We start from the raw sequence: 11,863 nt of genomic DNA, 5'->3' as shown, positions 1-11,863 counted from the left end.
TCTTAACATGATTTTAGTAGCACTGACATTGATATAATTAAACTTGGGCAAACTATTTACTTTTTATTACAATGACCACTATGTTTTCTCTAAGATTAAGTCCAAGTTTCTTAAATTTGCACACAACTTCCTTCAGAAATTCAGGTCCCTTATTCTTTAGTCTTAGCTTGAACAACCATCTGAAGATCTACCATATCTAGCTTTGCTCAATTGTATTTGCTTATGCTTGTAATACTCACTAATATATTTCTGCATTTACATGGGTGTCAATCAGCACAAAATGCCCAACACAACCTCTTATTCCCATCTAACTCCTATCTGTCCTTTAGACCTAACCAAGAATCACTTTCAATGAATATTCCCTGACCACCATGGGTCAAGGACGTTTCCTCTTTCTGAGTTTTAGAACATCTTGTATTAAACTAACACTTCATTTCATTGTAGCTGTCTTTATCCACTTTTTTGTAAGTTGACAGCATTTCTTACGTATTTCTGTATTTTCTAGCACTATCAAATTTTCTTTTATAAAATATGTCATCAATAAGTGTTTTTGCAATAAAGAAGGAAAAATTAGTTTATAAAATAATAAATACAGAGGGTTATTAAATATGAAGAGCAGAGGAATAATTTATAAGAGTAAAGGCAGAGCAGTATGCATCAGTTCATTAGTTATGGAAGCAGGGCTGTCTTTTACCCTAATTGTTTCATATTCTTGTCTCCCACCTAGACTGAGGCTCCCTCCATCAATGTCTGTCTTCAATAGCTCTGTCTTACACCCCCACTTCCTCCTAACAGGCCTCTCAGGCCTTGAAAACACATATGGCTTGATTTCCCTCCCTATCTTCTTGGTTTACACCATCTCAATTGCAGGCAACATTACCATCCTCTTTACCATCAGAACTGAGCCTTCCCTTCATCAACCAATGTACTACTTTTTGTCAATGCTGGCACTCACCGATCTGGGCCTATCAACTACTACCTTTCCGACCATGTTCAGTGTCTTCTGGTTCCATGCCCGTGAGATCACGTTCAATGCCTGTCTGGTCCAAATGTACTTCATCCACTTTTTCTCCATTATTGAGTCAGCTGTGCTTTTGGCCATGGCCTTTGATCGTTTTGTTGCAATCCGTGAGCCCTTGCACTATGCTGCCATTCTAACAAATCGTGTAATCATTGGGATTGGGTTGGCAATTGCTGGAAGGGCCCTGGCTCTGGTCTTTCCAGGTCCCTTCCTCCTCAAAAAGCTTCAATATCATGCTGTCAATATTCTCTCCTATCCCTTCTGCCTCCACCAGGACCTTATAAAGACAAGTGTATCCAGCCATCAAATCAGCAGCATCTATGGCCTCATGGTGGTCATCTGCTCCATGGGACTTGATTCAGTTCTCCTCCTTCTCTCCTATCTCCTCATTCTTGGCACAGTGTTGGGTATAGCCTCCAAGGCAGAGAGGGTCAAAGCCCTCAATACCTGCATCTCCCATATCTGTGCTGTACTTACCTTCTATACACCAATGATTGGGCTATCTATGATCCGTCGCTATGGACAGAATGCTTCCCCAATTGTTCATGTGCTCATGGCCAATGTCTACTTGTTGGTCCCACCCCTAATGAACCCCATTGTCTATAGTGTCAAGACCAAGCAGATTCATGACAGAATCCTCAAGAAATTCAAGAAACAGCAAGTTTAGTTTAGAGGGACCCTTTATATTTATGGAAGTAACTCATATTAATGTAGAATTTTGAATTTAAATATTACTAACCATATTTCCCTGTAAGATATTGGATCTAAACCTAAAAAATAATAAATCCTATAGTTGGAGTACAGGAAAAAATATGGTATGATTTTGTTGTATATTTATGTTGAAATGCTAGAGAATGTGGTCACCAAACCCTGTTGAGGTTTTTGTTAGCAGAGCTACAGATTTTTCTTACTAATCAACAGTAAATATCTGTGAAACTAAGAGTCGTCAACCAACAACCTGTTAAGACCCTAAATTTGTTAGTAAGATTTAGATTTCAAGATGACTCTGTAGTCTATATCAATGATATTTATCCATTTTTATATTTATACTATTGACCTTATTATGAAAATAATATTGAGCACATTTTTTGGCCTTCTGTTGAGAAGAGAAAAAATTCCAACAGGAGAGCCTTATATTAAGAGGGAATGAAGATTAAATGTAGCACAGTATAATTTCAGAAGTATAAAAGGAAGATGAGTTGCACCAAATTAATTGAAGTTATTTTATTATTTCTTAAAGAATCCAGAAATGTGATGCTTCTGCATCTACTAACCTACAGAGACTTTCTAGTCCTAAGCAATGTGGATAATTCTGAGACTCAGACCCCTGTCTATTTTCTGTATCTGATTTCTAAGTATTTTTATCACTTCTTTACCATGGTTATCAGTCATTCTGCATTTTAAAATTTGCCCTTTATTACCCGTACAGGGAGGAATACACTTCTGCAGTTCCTGTGTTCCTTTGCATGCACTGTCAAATCATTCTTCTGTGTTCCCAATGTCATTCTGCACTGAAATGCTCAATAGAGTTTTCAGGGATCTAATTTATCACATCTAATTATGGGATTGATACATGTGCAGATTTTAAGCACTGGGTACTTCAAGAATTTGATGCTATGTAGACTTGTTTCCAATTAATGTGATGTGCTGAAATATCTGTTTTTAATTGTATCACACATACAATATCCTTAAAGAACTGCGTATACTAATCGGTTCAACTTTATTATCTCCCATTCAAATTTTAATCTACGTCATTCTGATTTCCATCTCCATTATTGAACAGAAATTATATTTGTGAATATTTCCAGTGACTTATTTATTAGTAAATTCAACCTTCATGTCCTGCTTTAAGCCTCCACATCATTTGGCATTACTAATCAGGCTCTCCCATTATTTACTGAACTTTATTTTTGGTTGTCTCAGATTTATAGAAGAAATTTGAGTAGTACAGAGAGTTTCCATATAACTTGCACAAAGTTTCCCCTATTATTAACATCCTCCATTAGTATGGTACATTTGTTACAAATAATGAACCAATTTTGATACATTATTGATATTGATAGTGATATCGTATAACTAAAGTTCATTCTCTATTAAGATTTCCTGAGTTTTAATCTAATGTCTTTTTCTGCTCCAGGATCCCATCCATGATATTCCCTTGTATTTTCTCATTGTGTCTGCCTCGTTCCTATCAACTTTGTTCGTGAAATACAGACAGAATTACCTTCCAAATTAAAAGAAGTTTCTTTGCTACCTCTACAACCAGGCATCCTGCTTTCAGAGATAAACACTTTTAAGTCTTTAGCTGCTTTTTCTGACATTTACCTTCATAATTCCAAAAACATGATTCTATCTCTCGAGGTTTCACATTTGGTTTTCTACTATTCATTTATTGTGAGAGAAGTAAGGATTTAGCTCTCTTGTTTCATACAGTTCCCAGCAAACACACACACAGACACACACTCCAATATCAAAAGAAAAACAAAGGACACATTTATCTTTCCCTCTAATCCTCATAATAGTTTTTCCATCACTGTGGTTAGTTCACTGTTCACCATTTAGTTTTTGTTGTCTATGTAAATTTTGTTTACCTATGTGGAACCCCATAGTATGATGATTACATTTCTCTTCTATTTTGTTTGTCCTGGAATTAAAATTTCCTTATGTTTTAAATAGTCTTTGTTTTTGTTAATATATCACTTTTTTTCCAAGATTCTCCACCAAAAGAAATCCTCTTGAAATTTTTTCATTTACTCAAAGTCAAGTTTTCTTGGTGACAGTAATCATTCTGGACTGACCACTTCTAGACTAGAATCACAGGTGTTGTTTGTGATCTTCAGTCACTTCTGTTCCAGAATTTTTAATTCCCTTTGTCTCTCTTCTGTGGTTCTCTTGTTTCAAAAGATCCTCTGTTTTCCTCTATCTTGGTTTACTTCCTCATTCAAAGGAGCACAGCTTCTAGTTGCTTCCTAAGAAGGGTCATAGGAAGCACAATAAAAAGAAAAATTCATGTATGAAAATTACTTTAGTATTTTCTTAGAAATTATGTGGTAACTGATACTCAACTAGCCCTCTTGCTGTAGACATACAAATAACGGCACGTAATATATGAGAGCTATGTTTAGACATTGACTAAAATGCAGAGCAGGCCTGTGATCCCTAAGAGAAGTTAAATTCTCAAGGTGAGTCACACAATGTCCCTGGGTTTCTGTGTTTTCTTCCAGCAGCTCACAGCAGAACTGCTTAGCTGGATAGAGAGACATTTGAGATTGGGTTACTGGAGTATGAGTTTCAAGATACCTGAGAGAAGGGAGCTCTGCAGAGAAGGGGTTACATAAATCTGCAAAGGGAATCTTTAAATCTTTGACTAAATATAAAATTGTGCATGCCCAGAATAAAAGTCTGCATGGTCTGGCAGAGTATATCTGTTAAGGGCATATGAGGCAAACAAAAATTCCAAGTCTGCTCAGCACTATTACATAGAAGTCACAGTAGAAAAGAACTTGCCACACATCCCAGACACTTAGCTGACACCCAGAAAAGTCAAATCCAAGAATACTGTTTCTTTAACTCTACAGTAATGTCAACACCATACCTACCCTATGAAAGGATATAGTCAACACACAAACAAATTAACCAAATGCCATAATAAAATTCAACATTTCAAAAGGGAGACAACAAAATTCAGACTCTGAACAACATAGAATCCATAATTTTCAAAATAACATAAAAAACTTACTAATCCTATGAAAATGTGGGAAAATATAACCCATAATCAGCAAAAAAAAAGAATAGAAATCACCTCTACTATGTCTTAATATGAGTTATCTTTAGTCATTATGGGAACAAAATGAAACAAACACACAAAAAACAAGGAAAACAAAAGGAGTGTAATTATGAGAAAGATGAACCACCATCATTTTATGTTTGGATTACTGAAATTTATTTCTAACTGGTGTTCCTGCCTAATTTTTCCCATTTAAATAAATTTTATTGTGGTTGTCAATGTGCTAAAATTAAAGTGCAATCATGTAATTCTTCTATCAAAATTTTAATTTCTTAATGTTATCCACACAATAATGTCTTATGTTATAACACGAGGACATCGCCATTCATAATGTGAACATTGATTACCTTGACTGCTGTTATCCAATCACCAAAATTACATACATTTCCAAAATTATATGCCACACTTCCTCATTGATGGATATATTTGCACAAGATATCCCCATTTTATGGAATGCCCTTCCTTTTCTCTGTTTGCTCAGATCCTCAATGAATGTTTTCCTGATATCTCTCTATCCTGTCCGGATTTGGTGCCACTGAACCCTTTTCACAAGGCCTTCATCTTAAAACATTTACCATGGATAATGTTGCTACCATGCATCTCTCCGACCACACTGTGAGCAATGACAATACCTGATGTAACTGTGTAGCACCAGGAGCAATTATAGACCTTGTTTTATATTAAAAAATGAAGAAAAATGACCCCTGAGTGCCTGAGGCACACACTCATATAAAGATACAAAATATCTTTATTTTATTGATATAAATTCAGAAAAACTCCCAATTTTTAAGTTACACTAAAATACATCATTTCATATTGTGAAGGATAATGAATTCAATTTTTCCATTGGGTCAAGTTAGGCACAATAAATCTTTTTCCCACCACTCAGGAAGAGGTCACCTGATAAATGAAATTAGTACTAAAGGTAGAAAAAAGAAACTGGAAGTGGTAAATGGCAATAAAGACTGTTGTCTAGAATGTCTTTGCTAATCAGAGACCCTGTCTTGAGGAGTCAGGGCTAAAGAATGCCAAAAAGGTGCCTTTGGGGTAACACTGCTTGTGTCTTGTTTATATCTGGGGGACACACGGAACAGTGGCTCTTTACTTCACTCCTTGTGCCAGGAGACACCTGGACCTTTCATAAGGGAAGCTATTTATCAGGGAGCTTGAATAGAAACTAGGCCAAACCAGAGGAACATCAGGATAAGCCACTTAGGTATCCTGTGTTCCTCAAGAGGTGGAAAGAAAACTCAGTGGAGCTGTCTGCTGCGAGTAGAACATTGATCTGCTAATTTCCTTGAGACACATATAGAGGCAGAAAAAGAGACAATGAAAAGACAGAGAAACAGAAGAAAAATGAGCTGCTTAAGAGACAAAATGAAGACAGAAAATCAGGGGAAAACAATGGATATACTGAAGACAGCATGATTTGAGGGAAAGAAGTGAAGAATGAAAAGAGATAAAAGCAGACAGGAGTATAGAAAATGGGAAAAGAAAAAAAAATAAAAAATAAAAAATAAAGGAAGAAAGCACAGTAGAAAGCCCAATGGAGAGAAAAAGTCAAAGTTAGGGAATGAAAATAGTATATCTAGAGGATGGGGTTTTATACACAGGAAATATAGATTGGGAAAAGAGGGGAGACTAAATTAATACAAAGAAAAGAGCTAAAAAGGAAAGGTGGAATGAATTTACAAAGAAGTTATCTTTTATAATTTAAAAAAATGTAAAAATAACTGTTGTAAAATCTATCACTAAAACTGATCTGAGGGTTTGGGATGGGTTCCTTCCTTTACCCTTGGCCATTGGCAAGGCACATATTTCTATACTTGCCTCTTTCCATACTGGAGAGACAGTGTATCATAGTGATTAAGATCACAGAGTCTGGAACCCTATTACCTGGGCTTGAAACCCTGTTTTACCACATCTTAGTCTATAACCCTGCCAAAATGCTTTCTTTGCTACCTCAGTTTTCCTTTTATATTAAATGAGGATAATAATAGTATCTCCTATATGGTAGTTAAATAAACATATACAAAGTGATTAGAACACTGCCTGCCATATTAATAAATTCCATACAAGTTTTTATTAGAAATTAATATTAAGGGCTTTAGAATAAGAGGAAAAGGGATGTGATATTTTCAATAGTGAAGGAGAAAAACTGGCCCACTGTACTCACACAGAATGTCCAGAAGAACCAAAAATATCAGAGCCTTGGGGAAAAAAGATCAAGAACATATGGATAAGAAATGGCCTGGGCTTGGGAAATAGGGAGAGGTATTTATGATTTTTCTGAAGTCCTGGCTCTGTGTTTCCTTCCTCCAAACCCCTCAGTTATGACTTGGGACAATAGAAGCTATACTAGGGATTGATATAGTATGTAAGTCAGCAGTATAACAAGTAGATAGAAAAGCAGAAAATATCATATTATCAAATATTGGGAAAGATAAAACTGAGAGACAGTAAATCCAGACTTTAAAATGTAATCCTACAACTATGAATAGTAAGTTAAAGAGAAATATATAACGGTTGCTGATGTTTGCTTTACACCCACATACGTAAGATCATTCGAGTTCTTGGAGGAAGAAATAGATGACTTAGAAATTAGAAATGAATTGATACTCAGATAAAGTACTTGGCCAGTTAAGTCATTTGATATATCTGAAAAGAATAAGGTGTTTATAAACATGAGTGATTTTTTTAAAACTGAAAATCTTTATCAAGCAAAGAATGGCAAAATGAAAACAAATGCTGTAAACCATTACTCATGTTACTAATTAAGTACATATAAAGAGATACCAAAACTTCATTCATGATATTATTCTCCAAATTTTATTTCTTTATTATGACTTAAGAAATCAGTCATGACTTCCACTATAAATGGGGTTACATGTTTTTCAAATTTTCAAAGGACTAAAAGGTATCAAAATGCTAAAAATTAAGCATACTTTTCTCATTTTTTCTTACATTCTCATAGATCTTATACATTTTTTTTAAAGACAAGAAAATGCATTGAAACTATGAGATCAAATAGATAAAGGTGACCTTGAGAATCTAAAGTATGATTAGGAAATGATCAGGGGCTAAATTCTTGGATGTCAATGTAGCTTAGTTTTTGTTGTGTTAAAGTACATAATTTATCTCAAGGATTATATTTCTCTATTTTGCATGTACATTAAATTTTGCAAGGCTGTGATGTAAACCTGACTTCAACCTAGCAGAGTTCACATGTCCCTGTATACAGAGGTGAACAGTTCTTCAAACTCTACAAATTTTCTGAACTGGTGATTCAAATGTCTGGGAGATCTTTAATGCTTAACATCTGTGTAAGTGAATTGGCAAACACTGAAAATTGATTTTTTTGTGGATAAGGTGGAGCTTGCTAATCAATGTAAATTTTTAAAGCCTGTGACATTGTTATCTCTGCTCATCTCATCTCTTGCAACCAAAGGCCTTTTGCACTGGCACCATAGTGGTCTGGAGTGACAGTGATGTGATGGAGCCCACCTTCCTCTTAGTGAGATTCCCTGGGCTGAAGTCTGTTCATGTCTGGCTCTCAATTCCACTCTGTCTTGCATATCTGGTGGCTCTTGCAGGCAACATCACCATCCTCTCTGTTGTCTGGAATGGGCCCTCACTCCACCAGCTCATGCATTACCTGCTGTTCATTCTGGCAATAACTGACCTGGACAGGTCCACATCTACACTCCCCACAATACTGACTGTGTTATGGTGGAAGGCCCAGGAAATCCAGATAGGAGCTTGTTTTGTTCAGTAATTCTTTATCCATACCTTCACATTTTTGGAGTTTTCACTGCTGCTGGCCATGGCCTTTGACTACTTTATTGCTGTCTGCTGACCACTGCACTACTCCACCATCCTCACCAGTGATCCTGGTGCTTTTAGTATTAGGATACTTCACATCTATTTATTTCAGCTTTATGACCTCAGCTGAAATTCCAAGATAGGAAGGTTTTTCTTGTTGTTGTTGTTGTTGTGTTTTTTGTTTTTCTCCTAGAAATCTGTTTCTGTTTTGCTTTGTTTTCCTTTGGCACACAGTTTATGAATATATACACACACACACACACACACAGACACACACACATATATACATATATATATACTCAAAACTATCAATGTTTTTATCGCTTCTAGACTTCATTTGCTTAGACTGGCTTTTTCCACTCCAACATTTATTAAATTTTTCTCTACTTTCTTATTAAAAAACAAAAACAAAACAAACTCCAAAACAGGAGAGTAGTGAAATGTATTCCCAGGAAGATACATAAGACCAGTGGGATACATAAAGGGCTTATGGGAGGGAGGTCTCCAGAAAAATAAAGAAGAAAGGAAGAAAAGGAGAGAGGGAGGGAGGAAGGAATTAAATGTGTATCTGTTGGGATATTTTACATTGTACATATCTGTAAAGATAACAGTCTTAATCATTAAAGAGAATTTATTAGCTCTCAACAATAAAATTAAGAGGTTGGTCTGGTTTTGTGTAAGACTTGATTGAATAACTAAATCATGTCACCAAGATCCAAGTTGGTTTTAATATTTGGTGTTGAGATTTAGTCTCATCTTGATCCTAAGGTTATTTCCCCTCATGGATCAAAGATACCTTAAAGCTCTTAAGGTCAGATGTTTTGTTGTTCACATTCAGCAAGGAAAGAAATGTACCTTTGATTTGCTTAAGATTGACTCATTGTGCCTAAAGACCTGATTGGACCTAAGAGTATATTCCATTGCATATGTACATAAAACAATAATTGTGAATTTATAGAAAATAGCTTTGATGTTTGCATGGAATGATGGGGATTATAGGCAAGGTCATGTTTTGTAATCTATTCTTTTGTATCTTATATTGATTCTTGTATTCTAAATACTCACATTCTTCTAGGATCCCCCAGATATATACATTACTGACTAGAAAATTAGAGAGAAAATGTTTATCATCATTAGAAAGTTGAGGGAAAATGTTATAGAATTGGTAGTGTGATTATTTGATCTGTTTTAGTCATTTATTGTTCTTGTGAGCTGAGACTTAAAATAAAAGCTAACTAAAACTAGCCACTTGCTATGGACCAGACACTGTGTTACATGCCTTATAGACATTTAATTTATTCATCAATCTGTCCAATGGGAGAGTTACTATTATTATTATTCCCATTTTATAGTTGAGCAAATTGAGGCATAGGCATGATATGAAAGTCACCCAAGTTCACGCAGCTAGTATGTGGCAGAACCACAAATCGAGCACCAACAGTCTGATACCAGGATTAGAAATTTTAGATACTCATCTATGGGACTTTTAAAATTTGTCTATGTAAAACTGTGGTGGTGATGGAGGTGGGAAATTTATGTACAGAAAACAGCAGGGACAAATGATCTTAAAACTATGTCCTCATAGCTAATCAGGGAAACACAAAGCAGGTATGTTAGATGGGAACAAACTATCAGTGAAGGGAAATATTAAAATAAAGCCAGGAAAAAGCCCTCCATAAAGGTTAAAATATCTGAAATGAAGTTAGCCAGCTCATTCTCCATGTAGCGTGTTAGCAACCCATATAATTGGGCTACAGATTCACACTCAGATGGAGATGAAATATATATACTTTCACATATGTCAAGTACAAATGACAATAGCTATGTGTTTCAACTACCCTTTTTGACTTTTATTTGCATGCATTTCGGTTTGTTTCTTGGTTTCTTGGGCTTTTCTGTTCCTGAAGCAGAATCTAGGAGTTTGCCAGCAGTCTCTGAGGATTCGATCCCAGGGCTTTCTCCAAAATTGAGATTCAATGGGATTTTTCTTAGAACTCTACCTTCAGGGCTAGAAGCCTAATATAAACATCTCCTCTGTGCACTGCTCAGAAGGAGGACTCACTGATGTGCTGCTTGATGTTTTCTATAAATCTCAATTCTCATGGAAGAATGATGTGATTTAGCTGCTGACTCTGGTGGTAGGTGTTGCAGTCAACAGAGGGACATGGAAAGATTGGGCTGGAAAAAAGGACCTTGTAGTCAAACTGCAGCAGGCAGGAATAAAATTTTAAATGGTGATGAGATTATCTTTAAACAGTTTCAGGAAGATCAAGGTATTTAATTCCATCCTGTTGAGTATTCCCTTGGATGAAGTAAATTTCTATGTCAGAAGGAAGGAATGAGGCCAGAAGAGACTTTCTGCTAAGAGTCGCCTCCTAGATTTAAGCTCAAAGTAAGCAGCAGGGACTCTAGAGTTTTGACCTTGGCTATTATCTTTCTACTGAGTGATGATATATATTTTAAGTAGTTATGGTGTCTATGTTTTTATACAATACAAATAAGAAAGTAAGTGTACTTTACAGCAATATCTTTGGGATTAAACTCAGAAAGGATGGACAGGCATCATTTCCCACCTTCGATGTTTCAGGTATTTATAATGTTAATAAAAAGATCACAAAGATGGAAAGAAAGTGGAGCTATTCCAAGGATAAAAGCTTTATTCTGAACTATAACTGCTCTACCACAGGCTCCAGGTTAAGACTTTTACCTAATCTTGATTGGCTTCGTTCATTTTCTAGGATTTTGAAGACATTACTTAGAGATCTTTATTCATGCCCTTTAGGTTTTGCAGAAGTTGATTCTTTCTCCATTGAGACAATGCTAACCCAGACAGCTATGCGTAATACCTTCCCTAATATAAACATCTGAGGCTTTCAGTGTTATCTTCTACACACATTCCAGTGTCTTGAACTAGGAGAAGGAGTGAACCAAACAAGTGTTGGCTCTACAGCAGGGTTAAAATCAGCATGTGCTTCCAGAATAACTGAAGTGGTGTGGATAGTGAGAAGACATATGCAAATAGCATTGGACAACTCTACTTTTTCCTTCTCAGCTGATACTCCACACAGTCTGTCCATCATAAATAATGACTGTTCCTGTCCAGGACTTGTCAAGGAGCCAGCACTTATCTGAAACCATCTGTTTCTAAAAGAGAAAACCTCTGTCTGAGAGGCTACTGGACTTGGGTCAGAGTTTTTGCAGATATGCCTCTGTCAATAAATAATGAGGAGTCA

The 11,863-nt window shown here is 35.9% G+C and overlaps 1 protein-coding gene across 1 annotated transcript; it reads left to right on the top strand.

Moving 5' to 3' along the window:
- Window positions 1-746: 746 nt before the first annotated feature.
- LOC119538047 (olfactory receptor 51G2-like) lies at window positions 747-1,688 on the top strand. The gene has a single exon (XM_037840760.1). It carries the CDS (start codon window positions 747-749, stop codon window positions 1,686-1,688), a length of 942 nt encoding a protein of 313 aa, XP_037696688.1.
- The last annotated feature ends 10,175 nt before the right edge of the window (window positions 1,689-11,863 follow it).

The sequence above is a fragment of the Choloepus didactylus genome, chromosome 6 (genome assembly GCF_015220235.1).
Source record: "Choloepus didactylus isolate mChoDid1 chromosome 6, mChoDid1.pri, whole genome shotgun sequence".
NCBI classification, from domain to species: Eukaryota; Metazoa; Chordata; class Mammalia; order Pilosa; family Megalonychidae; genus Choloepus; species Choloepus didactylus.
The sequence above is the reverse complement of the archived record's forward strand: the minus strand, read 5'-3'. Positions and strand labels throughout refer to the sequence as shown.